At 41.8% G+C, this 16,724-nt stretch overlaps 1 protein-coding gene across 4 annotated transcripts in view; it reads left to right on the top strand.

Annotated features, from left to right (window-relative positions):
* map4k5 (mitogen-activated protein kinase kinase kinase kinase 5) overlaps positions 1-16,062 on the top strand; it is a 31,401-nt gene extending 15,339 nt beyond the window's left edge. The window contains exons 14-35 of one of the 4 annotated variants that reach the window (XM_056394010.1): positions 703-781; positions 1,466-1,537; positions 2,631-2,689; positions 2,862-2,929; positions 4,093-4,137; positions 4,233-4,275; positions 4,404-4,614; positions 4,752-4,775; positions 4,894-4,979; positions 5,408-5,449; positions 5,720-5,804; positions 5,892-5,971; positions 7,170-7,230; positions 8,068-8,182; positions 8,473-8,531; positions 8,803-8,906; positions 9,257-9,434; positions 9,752-9,820; positions 9,926-10,018; positions 10,245-10,315; positions 12,018-12,073; positions 15,020-16,062. In XM_056394010.1, coding sequence (XP_056249985.1) covers positions 703-781; positions 1,466-1,537; positions 2,631-2,689; positions 2,862-2,929; positions 4,093-4,137; positions 4,233-4,275; positions 4,404-4,614; positions 4,752-4,775; positions 4,894-4,979; positions 5,408-5,449; positions 5,720-5,804; positions 5,892-5,971; positions 7,170-7,230; positions 8,068-8,182; positions 8,473-8,531; positions 8,803-8,906; positions 9,257-9,434; positions 9,752-9,820; positions 9,926-10,018; positions 10,245-10,315; positions 12,018-12,073; positions 15,020-15,107 — 1,788 coding nt within the window. In that variant the 3' untranslated portion in view covers positions 15,108-16,062. The remainder of the gene's footprint in view (positions 1-702; positions 782-1,465; positions 1,538-2,630; positions 2,690-2,861; positions 2,930-4,092; positions 4,138-4,232; positions 4,276-4,403; positions 4,615-4,751; positions 4,776-4,893; positions 4,980-5,407; positions 5,450-5,719; positions 5,805-5,891; positions 5,972-7,169; positions 7,231-8,067; positions 8,183-8,472; positions 8,532-8,802; positions 8,907-9,256; positions 9,435-9,751; positions 9,821-9,925; positions 10,019-10,244; positions 10,316-12,017; positions 12,074-15,019) is intronic. The other 3 variants (XM_056394012.1, XM_056394011.1, XM_056394013.1) reach the window with 3 other exon arrangements.
* The last annotated feature ends 662 nt before the right edge of the window (positions 16,063-16,724 follow it).

Here is a 16,724-nt window from a genome sequence, read left to right as displayed (position 1 = left end):
TTCCATCACATATAACTCAGAATAATGGAATTACCTGGAACAAGAAAAAAAATGTCCTTTTGTTTTTTTTCTGCTTAATTACAAAACAAGAAACTGGTTCAAAAATCAAAACAGTGCCTGTCAAATTTGAGTAAAACAGCTTTTCATGCAAACACTGACTGACTCGCTATCAGCAGCGACTGTAAATATTCCCACAGCCTGTTTTTTCAGCAACATGGATATAAAACATGCAAGGTGAGCTTTGCTGAAATTTCCCTTCCCCTTCGACATTATTATTCAAACGGGACTCAACATGACATCTGTGTGGCAGCCAAAGAGGTGGTACCAGTGCCTTTTTAAAAGCCCATTGTGCTTTTCTCACCCTGACAGCAGTGGCACTGTCTTGGCCACGATGAATGAAAAACACCCTGAGAGCTATTGACTGCAAGCAATGGAGCTTGTTGCAAACAAACAGCCACTGGGATGCATAATAATGTGATGATGCATAAAGACGCAGCACAGAAAGTAGCTCTCGGATCTGCTTTATCTAGTTTGTGCAGATTATTTCAAAAGATAAATTTAACAATTGTGCCAAATGACTCAAGGCAGTGTCGTAATCATTTGATGACTCTTTACCCGACTCTTCACTTGTCTTATCAAGTGCTGCTCCTGCAGTTAAAACTTATTTCCTTATCTTGCAATCTCATTCACTCTTTGTTTCAGCCCCTGTCTGCAGTCAGACACACAATCCGCTCCACCAATAAACAAGCCAGAGCTGAGAGGACGCGCTCAGAGATTAACTGTAAGTGAACAAAAAGCACAAAACCGCATCACCAAGATCAACCCCCTCCCATGAATCCGTCCTGTCACTGGTTGTTGTGTCAGTCAGCCTGGGTGTTTAGATTGAAAGAGGTCCGGCGGCTTGTCTAAGGGTCATCCCACTAATCCCGCAGCACTGGCTGGCATTATTCCAGAAGCATGTGGTAGTGTGTATAAAAATAGCCTGGGGATTCACAGTAGAGAAAATGGATGTAGTAGAGCTAATGATGCTTCTGTGCAGCATAAAGTAGCAAGTAACTGTCCCTCATCTTTCAATAAAAGAATAATGTGAAATGGCTTGTCTGAAGGGTCAATGAGGTTTCCTGAGGAATTTGGTTTTTAGTCAACAGTTGTTGGGACTGAATTTGGCAGAGGATGCAGCTTAATAGATTGTTCAAATTCATATTTAAGAATGTGCAACCCTTCAGGGAAGTTGTTGTGTGTTTGTGTCGTCTTCGGTTGTTGTACAGAACTTGTCATATCTTCATTCTAGGTTGTTGTTGTAGTAACAGTGCGGTGGTGAAGTGTGTCCGTATACGTATTTGTAGCGATACGTACTGTGCCTCATTGTGTTTTTGTGCTTGTTTGTACTGTGATCGTTTGTACCTCCTGTTTGGTTTCATCTATATTTCTCACAATTGCGTCTGACTTTCCCTCCTACATGAAGCAAACAATGGGACACACCAAGGAGGGCCATGCTCAAGTCCTAGCTTCACTGAGGGACACAGGGGGGATGCAGGTTAGTGACAGTGTAGTGAGACAGTGTGTGTTTGTATAAATCCCTAGCTCACTCCTACGACTTCCTGAGAAATAGGATAATGTTGTAGCACACAACAGAACATTTTGTTTGAGACTTAAGTGGCACTAATAAGGTGAGTTCCTGTGCATGGGTTGGCCGCTTACTGTGGCTTTAGCTTGAATAAGGTTGAATAATTTGGTCATTGTGACATTTTTGTCCCTGTCAGTGTCTGAAATAAAAATTAAACTTAAGATGACTAATCAGATCCTAACAAGGAAGCTCAGTTCGACTCGTTCGTCTCACCTGATTCCTCAACCTCACCTTCTCAAATGTTTTCCTGAAGGTTAGTTCTGTGTGTGTGTGTGTGTGTGTGTGTGTGTGTGTGTGTGTGTGTGTTTGTGTGACTCACCTCCTCATTGTTATCAGTGTTTTAAATAACTGCGGCACCACATTATCAGCTCCACCTCAAGTAGAAAATCACTGAAAAAAAAAGTGGTCTGAATTCTTGAATACAAAGTTTCTTTGTTAATGAGAAGCTGATTATGTGGTAGTATTTATTGGCAGGTTGGTTGATTTCTTTCGCCTTCATAATTGCAGCAGTATCACATCATGTTTATATTGGACACCACACCAGTCTCGTCTATGGGATCAACAGTTTGACAGAATGTGACCTCAAACCTAAACTAAGAGGAATCTGCTCCATGGTTTATTTGTACTTCTCTCTCTCTTACCAATATTTCCCCAACATGAAGAGATCTGGTCAGTGTCACTTGTAATCCGTGTTTGTCTTTGGGGACGGACTCGTCTTGAGGCTCCAGACCAAACATTCACATAGTAGTACAATAAGTCAGTGAAGGGCCCTGTTGGTGCTTTGACAGGTATGTTGCAATGGAAGCAGTTGATCTGCTCTTGGTTAATTCTTACACGTGATTATATGCTAAGAATGGACTGAGAGTGTTTTCCAAGGTTCCTGGTGCTACTCCCAAGGCTTTGTGTGTCTTGAAGTGTGGATACTGATGCCCTCTAGTGCCAAAGATGTGTGTAAGGGAAAGGGAAAAAATAAAAGACTGAACACAATTTTTGTCATTCGCAGTCGACAAGCTCCAGTTTGAACCACCACTCCGGAAGGAAACTGAGGCTCATTCTGAAATGGTGATAATTATCTTCACTTTTGTCAATACTAATATTCAAGTACTACTTTCTGTTTCTGTTTGGCATCAGTTGAGTTTATGTGCATGCACGAAAACAAAAAATATATACTCACAAATAACAGAATGCAGGTATTTTAAAATTTCTATTTTTGTGCATGTGTGCCTTTCCACAGGATGTGAGTAAAGATAATGACTTCCCTTCCCCCTGGAGTCCCTTTGCTGAGGGAGGAATAACAACCAGGTAATCCATGGAAACTGTTGTCATGGGAACTGCTCCTATTTACCCCCCTGCTCTCTCTCTCTCTCTCTCTCTCTCTGTGTGTGTGTGTTTCACTTTCCCTCTTCACCTGGCTTATTTATTAGATGGATGCGTCTCTGGAGGTTCATCCAGAGACAAACGTGGTTAAAGTTTTGTGTCTTTATTTATTTTACCTATTTAAAAACACAAAATTCAGGGATCCCCAACATGATTGGTCGATAGTGTTGAGTGACAAAGTATACTTTAAGAAAGCAAGAGTTTCAAATGAAAAGAATGGCATATTAGCTTTCCGCTAGTCAGTCATTATGTTCTGTAATCTAATATCCATTGTTGACACTGATTGTAAACGGATTTTCTTATGGATGCTCCTCACTGTCTCTCACATTAACCTGCTTACTCACTAGATCTAACCTGTGTCTGTGCATGAACTCACTCTCCCTCATCTGCAGTCTAAAATGTCACTTTGGCTCTTAAGCTCCTTCTCACTTGTCCATGTGCTTTGACCGTTTTTCTCCTTCCACTTCTCTCTGTCCCCTTCTGGCTGTCGGCTTCTCTCTCGTCTTGTCCCGCGCAGGAGCCTTCTCAAAAGCGTTGAGGATGAATTGTTCCAACGGTAACACTAACATTGTGTGTGCTGTAGTAGTGTATACACCATCCGCCCGACCCCCCCTAGCTTGGTCACCACCATTTTTGCATTGAGGTTTTAGCACCCACAGTGTTCACAAATCACCGTCACTGGCAACCCTCCATTCCCCATGTGTAGCTGTAGCTGTAGATCCAAATTTTGCATACCGCTGCACACACGAGTCTGAGGTAGGACGGCAGGTCGGACAGTGTGATGTAGAAAGTTGTCTGCGGACCTTGGTTTTGGTCCCAGTGTTAATTTTTCAAGCTAATGTCAAAGTAAACATAGTTGTTGACGATGAACCTCGTATTAAGATAAACAATATTTTTTGTGGTTTCCATCCCATGAAGTTCACTTAAGGTTCAGCAATAGAACAAATACACCCCTCTTCTTCTCCTTGGGGTCATGCTCTCTTTATCTCTAAGGAGGGATTTTACATAAACATTTTAACCACTAACACCCGCCCTGAGCTCTGATGGGTCTTATTTTCCACACTCATTATTTTGTTTATGTCCTGCAGGGGACACATCGCCCATCTTGAAGACGCCTTTGAAGAATTCGAGCTGTGAGTGACGTTAATAGATTAAATTTCATCATAAACACACAAACATTCTTTGCTGTCTTTCTAAAAAAAAAAAAAAAAAAATGCCTCCATTTCAGGTCAACTCTCAAGCCAGGGGTTCCTCCTCCTCTGCCCCCAAAGGTGAGACCCAAAACTATAAAATGTTTTTCGCTATTTGCATTTTTTTTGTAATTAGCATCGATGCTAAGTGTGTCCACTGCAGAGTGTTTCTTTGAATGAAGACCAAACTGTTTTCCCCTTATTTTCAGCCACGATTAAACAGTTCATCAGAGGAGCTCGGCCTTAACGAAGAGAGGTCTCTGACAGTGCGGAGGTTTCCGAACTCAGAGAACGGGCCGAACCAGGTGGCTCGCAGACAGAGCACACCTGAGCAGGGCAACAAGGTGGAGCACTCGTCTCCAGATTTCCTCTCCGCCAGCGTCAGCAGCCCCGGCCTTTTGTCTCACGCCTCTGATCCTGGTGAGTCTCTGCTTTTCTTGTCTAACTGGAATTTACCTACAGTTCTGTGCAGTGAGCTGTTCATATGGCTTCCATTGGTGTCTGTCCTCTTAAATCAAGCATGTCCCTAAATGTGCACTTATTTTATTTTTTACAAGCTCTCAATAAATCTAAATGTAAAGGTAAGACGGCCTGATGCAAATGTGTCTGATCTTTGGATATAGATCCTGTGTGTCTGACAGTATGATTAACAGCTGTGCTACAGATGTAATTTTCCATCTGCCCGCTCTCTTGTGACAGATAATGATTCGGATGGCAGTGTGAATGGAGGCAGTCCCAAGCCGCCACCCAACCAGCAGCACTGGAGAGAGAAAAAGGAATTCCCTGTGAGTTTAAAGATATTGCACAAATACATTACGTTACAGTATGGGTTTCAGTCAAGACCACCACACTTCTCATTTTTGTTTTCATTGGGTTTTAGGATGAAAAAGTAATCTATCATCTTGGAACCTATATTTTATATGTGGCGTGTGTCCAACTAGCTGGCTGATGTTTCACAGAAACCTCAAATATGATGGTTTTCTTTTGTAAGATCCAAACACTGATAATTAAAGAGGGGAATCTGGCGTCCACTCGTGTTTAATTGACTTTGACAGAACACATAGAAAAAACTGTCCATATTGTTTGTTGTTTGCATGATTGTTCAGGCTGAAGCTAAATTAGGCAGCTATATTTAAAGTAATTGTTGTTGTCTCTCTGTGTTGTGAAACTTCATTATCTCACGGTTTTTTTTGTTTCCTCTTCTCCTCTGTAGAAACCAGCTATCAACGGCCTGCCACCCACTCCGAAAGTACTGGTGAGTGAATAATCTGCATTGTACCTCACAGTCCTCACTCCTCCCTGCTGGCCTGGTTTCATGAGCACTGTTATTAAATTCTTGTCAGAAATGCTGCTGTACATTCTGTAGATATTTGGGATCCACAGAGCTTTCTGCTTTGCGGTTGCCTCTGATCTGCTCCAGCTCCAGCTCCAGCTCCAGCTCCAGCTCATTAAACCCTGGCTGACATTTTAGCGCTTCACTGATCCAGAGACTGCCGGTTTTGAGCTGTGTTGCTTTTCGTTGCAGATGGGAGCCTGTTTCTCTAAAGTGTTTGACGGCTGTCCACTGAAGATAAACTGCGCCACATCATGGATTCATCCAGACACCAAAGGTACAGCCTCATGCAACAAAAACCATCAACAAACAGGCAGAATCAACATGTTTTATCAAAGCCAATACATCTTTTTTTCTCTTCTAGATCAGTACCTAATCTTTGGGACAGAGGATGGAATCTATACGCTGAATCTTAATGAGCTGCATGAAGCCACAATGGAGCAGGTAACAGTAGATATATATACATATATTGTTAGCTAACCCTTGCCCCCCATAGTTACTGTTACTACGCCCACCAAGCTTTCCATTCAGGCACAACACATATGCGGTTTACAACTGTAAAAGTGGCAGATTTTCGACTCAAAACTTTTAGAAATTATTGGAAATAATCTGTTGTTGATTTCAGACGGAGGTCGACAAAAGCAGCAGACTTCTCAACTCTAGCCAACAACCAACAACTTTGTCGGTTGAACCATCAGCCGTAACTAGGCTTCTAATTAAGTTAACTTTGGCTCCATGAGTTGGATGGAAAAACTGTCTCCGGCTGACCTTAATGTTTCCGTCCGAGTCGTTTTAATACAGTAATCTGGTTACGCGCAATATATTGCCAAAAGCCTGAGACTAGGGCTCCGTGTCCCAGACTAAAAATTAACTGGATCACCAGTTAATGATCCATGGAAATTACATGTAACTAAATAAAGAAACAGCATTTTTCTTGTAGTGCCGGTAGTATAAATGTGATGAGGAGTGTGAAGGGTAAGATCAGACTCTTATTTTGTTGTAACAAAACCTTGATGGCTGCTTAGCTTCTATATTTGTTTGTATTTTCAAACACTGTGTTTCACCTTTAACGTTAACAAGAGAAAAGACTTTTAGGATGAGGACTAACCAGGATGTTTAGCAGACATAACCCAGTGTCGGGTAATGTTGCTGGAGTGTAAACGTCCCAAAATGCAGTAAAGAGCGGGGGAGAGCTGCGAGCATAACCCTAAACTCTGATAACATCCAGGACTGTCTTAAACACAGTGTGAAAATACTACACGCTGCGATGTGCTAGTTATGAGCCCCACAAACTCATGTGGTCACTTAATGATGTCCTCCTTTGCCTTTGAATTAATTGCATGGTTGGTACTAAAGCACAGAGTTTTATCCCATTTTTGGTTTTAGAAATGTTTGAAAACAAATATACAACCCTCCAGACTCTTACTAGAGCTCCTTTGCATCATGTGCAGAAATCTAAGGCTTGTCAGACCTGCTGTGCCTGGTTACGGTTGCTAAGCTATTATTGGACAGTTCAGGGGAGGGGTTCAGCAGAGATTTAATTGACAAATTCATGTTCTTTCAGCCCCTTTTACTCCCTCCATTGAGATCTAAAGTGCAGCTATATAGTGATTGTGCCATCTTTGTTTAACTCCCTGTTTAGCTCTTCCCAAGGAAGTGTACGTGGCTGTACGTTATCAACAACAACCTGATGTCTTTATCTGGTAAGTGATGGACTTATCACAGCGTCCTGCTTCACTGGCCACTGTCATAACCTGCTGCTTCTTTGTCCTGTGTTATCTGACTGCCCCTGAAGGCAACACAGTCCCTTCATATCTGCAGCCCTAAAATAACAGTTTCTTTTATTTGCCATCAGAAAGCCTCTATAAGAACCGTGTAGCACAGTGACTCATGAGTGACGCATCTGACTTTACAGCCTGTTCCTCTGCAGAGGAACCACTCTTATATTGATCTTTTTTAGGTTGCAGTGTATAACAGCTGCAAAAGCAAGTGTAGTTTGTTTCATACGATAGAACAGAAATGCTGTTTGTTGTGAGAAAACTCAGATCATCTATCATTGGAAACCAAACTGTCTTCAGTTGGCTGTCGTAAGAACAGAAACCTTCTCTCAGTTAAACAGTTGAGAGGATGCGATTACAAAGTGTGAGGTCCACTTTCGGTTTTACCTTCAGCAGTTTGCCCCTTGGTATACTAAACCCCTGTTCTCTTCTCCTCTTCCCTTGGACACTGTCCATCCTCCTCTCGCCTGGCTTGATTTGATATTCTACTAACTGGCTTCATCAGAAGGTAATCATGCTTCACATCATCATCACCACACTTCTTTTTTTTTTTTTTTTTTTCTTCTGTTCACATCTAACCTTTCTACATGTGAAAGCTGCTTCATGGGATACAGGATGTGTTGAGAAAATGATGTTCATAATGTGAAGAAAACGTTAACTCAGTCCTTGTCTGTCATATTTAAGATGAGTACATTTTAACTCTTGGCTTCAATTACTAATATGCTACTCGCTCATGATTGAATATACTGTATTTTGCTTTAGGGAAAACCTTCCAGCTGTATTCCCACAATCTCATCGGGCTGTTTGAGCAGCTGAAGAAGCCCGGCCTGGCTGCTCAGTTCCAGACTCATCGCTTCCCAGACAAAATTTTACCCAGGTGAGATCATCGCATATTTTGCTCCGAATCTTGTCTCTCATATAACATTCTCTTCACCACACTTTTCAGCAACAGTCCTGTCACTTCTGTGATAAGGTGATAACTCTGCTTTTTCTAACTTGAAGCATGTTGTTACACTCATGCTGTGCAATCTTTTTGCTCTGCCATCATGACAAACGACTGCAGTGGTAGAGAAAAAGGAGAACCACTGGCCAACTTCCCTGATTTTAGACGTCATTGGCTCTTTTAAGACTGTGGTCAAGACTGACATGACTGTTTTCTCTTTTAAGGAGGTTTGCCTTGACGACTAAGATCCCTGACACAAAGGGCTGTCACAAGTGCTGCATTGGTGAGTGACCCTCCCCTCCCCCTTAGTTCTATTTCCTCTCCCTTTCATCATATTAAACAAGAAACATCTCCTTATAGTCACATCCTCCATTTTTGTTCCGTCAACCATCATGACTCATATTATGCACTTAATTTGAAATGTTGAATAAACAGAATTTTTCAGATTTTTCATGACTGAGTTTCTCTAGTCTCCTGATATAAACTGTTGTAGAGGATGGACACAGCTCAGGCTAGCTGCACTTGTTGACACTCTTTTCCTCTCTGTTTCACAGTGAGAAACCCGTACACAGGCCACAAGTATCTGTGTGGAGCGCTGCAGTCTGGGATTGTCCTATTGCAGTGGTATGAGCCCATGCAGAGGTTCATGCTGATCAAGGTCAGTTCACTTCTTTCTTTCTTGTTTGAAACATTACTTTGTCCCCACAAATTTCCCTTGTAGAACATTTTTTTATTCTGAAAAACTGTCCTACAATATTTCTCCAAGTAGCATGTCTTTAATTTTATTTTGAAATCTAGCAGTGCAGGGAAACTTGAATAAACTATCCATCACCCCTTTGCTTTTAAAATCAAGTTGTCTATGTTCCCAGGGAATAATTATAAGCACAACACTACTGCACCGGGAGCAAAATGTCACTAGCTTCACACTACGAAAATAATTCAAAACTTTATTAATAATCAGAAAACACTGACAGTAACCACTGTGTCGACTCCCTCTTCCTGCTGCAGCATTTTGACTTCCCTCTTCCCAGCCCGCTGAAAGTGTTTGAGATGCTGGTGGTCCCAGAGCAGGAGTATCCTCTGGTGTGTGTGGCCATCAGCCAGGGCACAGAGCCGGGCCAGGTGGTCCGCTTTGAGACTATCAACCTCAACTCCTGCTCCTCCTGGTTCACAGAGATAGGAACAAGTAAGGCAAACATGTAAATGTACTGTGGCGTAGAGATGAATGCCACGGGACCAATACAACTAATTGTTGTGTTAGGAAGTGGTTGAATGATGACTTCTTCAGAAACCAGTTCCTCTATTCACAGAAACCCCAATAGTGTACAAAGCGACAGCCTCTTTGTGGTTGTGTTATTGATGCTGTGCGATATACATCATCCTCTTTGACGGCTTTTGTACAATTTGAACAAACGGGCAACATATTATGATGTGACTTTCTGTCTGTACATTGGCTGGGATGTTAGAGAACAGGATTGTTACTGTTACCTCTCCTTTCCACAGATAATCAGCAGGTGGATGCAATCCATGTCACCCAGCTGGAGAGAGACACAGTGTTGGTGTGTTTGGACCGTACGTGAATTCTCTTTTTAATAGTTTCGACCTGTAAAATCTCTACAAACATTCTTTGAGGAAACAAGTTTGTTTATTCTAAACTTTTGTTATTTTATTCCCCAGAAAATTTGAAGATTGTTAATCTCCAGGGCAGACTGAAGTCCAACAAGAAGCTGGCATCTGAGCTGAGCTTTGACTTCTGCATCGGATCTGTTGGTAAGTACAGGAGCACATGAGTGTGGAGAATGGTTTATGTCAGTGTGAGAACTTAGATCCTTTATTTAAAGGGGGTATATAACATATATCCAGCAACGATGCATATTCGATTTGTGTTTTTTGTAAAAATCGAACTGAATTGCATCTCACACATACTTGTTGTTCTCCTTAATCAAGCTGGCCATGCTGCACTAACATGTGGCCTCTTCCCTCTCTGTTGTAACAGTGTGCCTTCAGGACAGTGTCCTGGCTTTCTGGAAACACGGCATGCAGGGAAAGAGCTTCAAGTCCAATGAGGTAAAATACATCATAACCACTACAACTGGGTTAAATCTCTGGTACTCCAATACTGGTTGTAAATGTTGCATTCAAACATTTTTCAGTCTTTACAATCAGATCACACTTTAGATCTCCTCAGGATAATGATGGTGTGAGGATCAAAGAGCAACTCCACATAAAACATTATTTTGTGCTTTTATCAGTTTTGATGGGTGACTACAGAATAGAAACTCTGAATGCAGTTTGTGTCACCTCCATGAATTGAAGCGTCTTTGTTCTACACATGAACAAACACCTCTGCCTCTGGTCAACAAAGACCCTGAGTGCCGTCCTTTTATATGCGTGGCTACATGCTGTAGGTGATCCCGGGAGATAAGCCCTCAGGTGGAGCCAGACAAAGTGTCTTTGTGTGAGGCCGAGGTAATGAATTTGTCCACCTTTCACGGAGGGATTCCATGTTAACCTGATCACGAGTCGCGCTCAGCAGCACAATAAAAGTTCAAGAGATCGCGGGGAGGTGAAGCGTTCTGTTTTTATGAAAAGTGATATGGCGATAGGGGCCGCCCTTTTGAAAGCTCGCCGTGTCAGACGTGGTCGCGCCGCACTCGGATGAAACGGGTCCGTTAGTCGAGATCGTGCCCAGCGCGGCTTGACAGTTCTCCCATAGCATGGATTTTTGAAATGTCAGTGGCCATGCAAAATTCATGCTCAATCATAAACGAAACCCGTCACACAACAGGGAGCAGCACTAAATAATTCAGCCCTTGTCTCGTTATGATTCCTCTCAAAAGCGAAGGCATTCAAGGGGGCAGGTCTATTGATCCGTGCTCGCCTCAGTGGGTGCTCCCCTGAACACCCGAGACCTTGTTCTCGTTTAGACTTAAACAGATCAGATCTCTCCCAAGGCCAAGGACTTACACCTAGCAGGTGTCACCGGCCGACTATCTCGCATCTGTCGACAAGTTTTCATGTCATGTCAACACATGGGAGTGTGTTTTGAAGGGGCCCTTGTCTTTTTCACTGCAAAGTGTCAGGCTACATCTTGTGACTAGAGCAGGTAAGCCTCGGGATTGTACACAGTGACACAGAGTCCCTAGAGACAGCACTCAGTTACCTACAGTCTGTTCAAAAAACATGAAGAGTTTGTTGTTAAAGGCACAATACGTGATCCAAATGTAAATAGTCGTCCCAGCACCAAAAATAAAACACAGGACAGAAACTTTCTGACTTTGACATGTGTTTAATTCACAGACTGACACTAAACAACCGATAAACCTATGTTAATGTTGTGTGATGTCATATTAGGTTTGTATCAGTAATATTTGTCAACACACATTTCAATCATGATCAGTTAAACATCGAAATCATCAAATGTAGTTATACTGTATATGTGTGATTTAGAAGGTCAAAAAGACAGATTCAGTGTTTCAAATACTGAACACCTTCACTAACACCTCACACACTCTCACTCCTTTATATAACCTAGCTGGTAGCGCACTGCATAGCAATGATGCTGGTGCCATTTCACATGCACCTGTCTTTCAGTTTGAGCAGCTCCAGGATTTGATTTCTTACAGGCTGCATGTCAGAATATTTGTTGAAAGAATTGTGAAATTGTAATACCAGGCACAAGTATAATGATACTTGACTATTCTTGATTTTCAGCACCACATGTACTTAAGTACTTCAGATATACAGATATATGTTCTCTCATCCGTAGGTGACCCAGGAGATTTCTGATCCGAGCAGAGTCTTCCGTCTCCTCGGGTCTGACAGGTGGGTACAGAGATTATTTCCATCTGCAGCTGCATCAGTGCACATGAGTGATCAAAAGCAACGAGTGGGGGAGGACCTACTGCAAAAATCTCAAGAGGACTTAAATAAAAAAATACATCCACAAAATATTTTCATTATCAGTATAAACCAAGGAAGAAAAGAACAACCTAATTGTATTACATTTTAAATTTCTTTTTACCCCCTCACTTTTCTTGTTTATTCCTGATGGTATAATTTATCAGCCCCATTATTTCCATAAAACCACACGCTCATGATTACGGCTGTCCTCCCTCAGGTGTTTGTGTTTTCCTATTACCTGGAAACCAGTAAACAACATGCTCACCTCCTGCTGCCTCTGACAGATCTCTCACTGTGCCGGTGTCTCCCCCTGACCTGCGGCCATGTTTTTCTCACCTCACTCTGTTTTCATCTTAGCTGAAGTTAATTGTCTCAATCTGTTTCTGCCCCTGCATCTTCCTCTCTGATGGATCTGACCCCTACTGACTGTCCCTGAATGCACCTGTGACATTAACCTTGAATACCCTCTCTCTCTCTCTCTCTCTCTCTCTCTCCCTCTCTCTCTTTCTCTCTCTCTCTCTCTCTCTCTCTCTCTCTCTCTCTCTCTCTCTCTCTGTCCGTCTGTCTGATGCTTGTTGCCTCAGTAGATCTGCTGGCAGCGAGATGAAGGCAGAGCATTGATAAAATACAACAAAACTGCAATGTGTCATTGCTCAAGCAGTTCTCTGTGTAGTGTCACTGTGGATTTATGGATTAATCTCTTTACTTCTGAACCTTTTTTTTAGATGGATTAATTGATTGTTGATGTACATGACATGTTTAGGTAATTATTCACATAGAAAATGTCAAAAACAAGTGAAAAATGCTAGTAGGTTGTGAGAGCCCGATCTTATCTGTCTTTGTCCACAGTTCAAAATGCAGAAGATATTCCAGTTCAAATTATATAAAACAGTGAAAAGCTGCAAATTATCACATTTTCGAAGCTGGAACCAGACAGTGTTCAGCATCTTTGCTTGTTACATTCCTTGAGCAGTTACTAAGTAATATGCAGTTTGTTTGTTTTTTTAGAGTAATCCAATAATCATTTGTCAATAAGATGTCAGATTTTGAAAAATGACATCATTGAAAAATGACATCATAATTACCTCAAATCCAATGTGATGCCTTCAGATTTATTTATTTTTTTAAACCCAAACTTAGTGAGTTTACGATCATAAGATGAAGAAAAGCAGCAGATCTTCACACTGGAGAAGCCAGAGCAAGATAATGTTGAGTATTAGTTTTAGTTTCAGTAATTTTCCAGAATAGTTTCAACAATTCGACTAATCATTTCAACACTATAACAAAGTCAAAGAGGAAAAGAACAAAAGTTGTTACATATTATGATTAAAACTGTGCAGTTAATGCAGTTTGTGCAACAGCTTTACTCCTGCACAGACTGACACTGGGCTGCAGGTAACAATTAGTCTGTGAAATGTCAAAAAGTAGTGGAACAAATGCTCATCATGATTTGCTAGAACCTGAGGTGAAATGATCCAACAAGTGAAAACCTAAAGATATTCAATGCACAATGATATAAAACAGAGAGAAACAGTAAATTGATGATTTATCGATTATAAACGAAGCTGAAAGTTAATTTTCGGTCAGTCGACTAATCGATTAATCGCTTCAGCTCTAGACTGATGTTGTGATGATTGGTTTCAACTGCAGACACAGCAGGACGTGATTTAGCTCTCTCACGCCTGCACACACACACACACACACACACACACACACACACACACACACACACACACACAAACACACACAGCATGCTCAGTTCAGGACACTCCCAGCAGCGGCGCTCAGCTGGTGTTGCCTCCTGATGGAGCCGCCCCGCCTGTGGCACCGGAGCGAGGCCTCTCTCTGCCCAGCCCCCCTCTCCCATGTTTTATTCACCGCTGCCCAGACACTGCCAGCCTGGTTTGAGTGTCTCTCCATGCCTCTGTAATTTCATCTGATGGAACAGACAGTATGGACTGTAGCTTCCCCGCTCACCTGTCACAGCCACGAGACAAACGGCATCTGAAGATGCACCCGCTGCCGTCCCGATCGAGCTGTCATCTGACTGACGCTTAACGTGCCATTTAACATGCACGGCTGTGTCACCGCACTGTCCTGTGAGCAGGCTGATACCGTTAACATGATGCTACGAGTCTTGTCGTTGTCGTTGCAGTTAAATTATTAGCAAGTTTCCTATCAATCACCCTAACAATAAGCGACACGTCTCTGCTGGTGGCAGAAGTTAACCGACCGACTTAATGTTATTTCCTAACATTTTGTCAACGTGTTAGTCCTGGAGAAGAGAGATTTATTGTCGTGTTATCCAGTCAGTAAAGTCTTTAAGCCTTGTAACTGTGAAATACACAGAATTCACACTTTGCAAAGTAAAGCAAATGTTTTAAGGTCAATGTTCTTAAGTTTTATTTGCAAACCATACAGCCATGAACTGAAACCGGTGGCTGTCTGGAGGGAGAAAAGAATTCAGTCTTCTAAAAAGCTCTTGAATGGTTTTGAAAACTCATCAGAGTTAAAGGAATAATCCACCTTTTTTTACAATACGCTTTAAGCTTTTACTACTCTCGTCTGTTTCTTAAAAATGGAGCTAAACCTAGGAGAAGATTGGCTTAGCTTAGCATGGAATCAGAGGGGGAACTGTTAGCATGGCTCCGTCAAAAAGTGTGCCTTTAATTAACATGCTATTTATACGACATCTTTGAATGACGTCTTTGAAAATAGCAGCTTTCCTTGTGGCTGAGTTCAGTTCTAAAGTTGCCACATTGACATTGAAGTTTTCTCAAGGTGCAGCCAGTTTCTTCAGCTTTGGCTTCATGTTGTAGCATCGCCACCTTCATGTAATGTCTCTCGTCTCCTGTGTTTGTTTTGCAGGGTGGTGGTTTTGGAGAGTCGACCCACAGACAACCCCACGGCCCTGAGCAACCTCTACATCTTAGCAGGTCATGAGAACAGTTACTGATCTTCTGCCAGAGACTGGACAGGTCTTAGGAAAGTGGATAAGATGCCTCAGTTTTGGGAGAAAACTCCAGACTTTCGCCTAGGGTTCAGTGTCATGAGAAACTGGTTTAAAACAGATATTGGGAGCTTTTGTTACTGATTGCGGGATTGACAGGTCAGTAAAAGCGGAGCGTCTTCAGACTGGATTCATGAGTAGCCTTACACCAGCAAACACGTTCGCTGTAGCTCCGCTCATCACAAGCGACGAGGAAACTTATGAGAAATAATAAAAGCTCAAATGAACAATGTTACCTAGCATTTCTCTCACTTTTCTGTACTGTGGACTGGGTTACAAACACGTTATCTAGAGGTATTATTGACAAAAGTGCCATTAAGATTCACAAGAATTTGTGATTGTATTAGCAAACAATGGGAGATTTATTGTGTAATTGTCTGTAACATGTCACACATAATCACTGCCAGTGGCAAACGTTATTAGGCTTGAAAAGAGATTTTACAACTTTGTAGTCAAACTAATAGATCAAATTAAACAGGAACCCATGAGCCATGTGGGTTATTTAAGCAATATTTATTAACCTCATGTTAAGTAATAGGGTATGTTGGATTTACAGACAGTGACAGCAGTCCTGCTGTGTGAAGATTAACTACCTAGTAAACAGTTCCTGAGCAGCTTTTGGTTATTTTTACAGCTATGTAATATAGTCGCATCTCTCCTGCTCTGCTGCATTTTTAGAAGTTGGATATAATGTACATTTTTTTCTTTACCCTCTTCTTTTATAGACCTTTTACTTCTCATTATTTGCACCATGTAAGCACTTTTGTACATTTTTTAATTTAAAATAAAATGACAAAATGAGGGACAATGCTAGGTTTTGTTAACATCTTTGCATTCCCTTCGCAAAATGTTTAATGTATGCTGTTTTTGTAATAAAAAAAAAACGCTGTTAACAAGAAAACATGAATGGACTCGGGTTTATTTTTGTGTTTGTGAGCTGATGAGGCGCCGCGTCACTCCTCGCTGATGATGCGTCTCTAATGGGAGGAAGGGGAGAGACGAGTTGAGTATTAATTTCCATTATTTCCCTATTTAGTCTTGCCATCGCTCTGACTTCACAAGCCTGCACTAATTGGTCTCTGTGCGACAGGGCGACACGTCAGGGTTCAGTTTTCCTGTAGTTTACTGCCACATGTGGAATGATGTCAGACAGATGTGGATTGGGGGATTGTGGTTGTTTTGAAAGCCACAGGAAACGTAAAGAAATAAATCCTGAAATGATCAAATCTTCAGCACAATCGCTAACAAACTCATTTAACCACCAACTCAACCTGGTGTCAGGTGTGTGAGACTTTAGGTCTTTTAAGGACGGGATTAAACGGATTGAGTTTGTGCACCTGTGTGGGTGTTTTCTCTGACGTTTACTGACTGTTTTACCTGCATCTTTAATTTTCACACATTTCAGACACTCAGTCTGTCGAGTGTGAACATCTACTAATCTACAAAAACCCCACAGGAGTCTTCTTCTCTTTTTTCTGTAGGTGGAGTCAGTAGTTCCTATGGGGACTGTGGTGGAAAAGGGAGAAATGTGTCAAGTTGACAACAGAGTCAGTGGATAGTACA

The sequence above is a fragment of the Seriola aureovittata genome, chromosome 13 (genome assembly GCF_021018895.1).
Source record: "Seriola aureovittata isolate HTS-2021-v1 ecotype China chromosome 13, ASM2101889v1, whole genome shotgun sequence".
Taxonomy (NCBI): Eukaryota; Metazoa; Chordata; class Actinopteri; order Carangiformes; family Carangidae; genus Seriola; species Seriola aureovittata.
The sequence above is the reverse complement of the archived record's forward strand: the minus strand, read 5'-3'. Positions and strand labels throughout refer to the sequence as shown.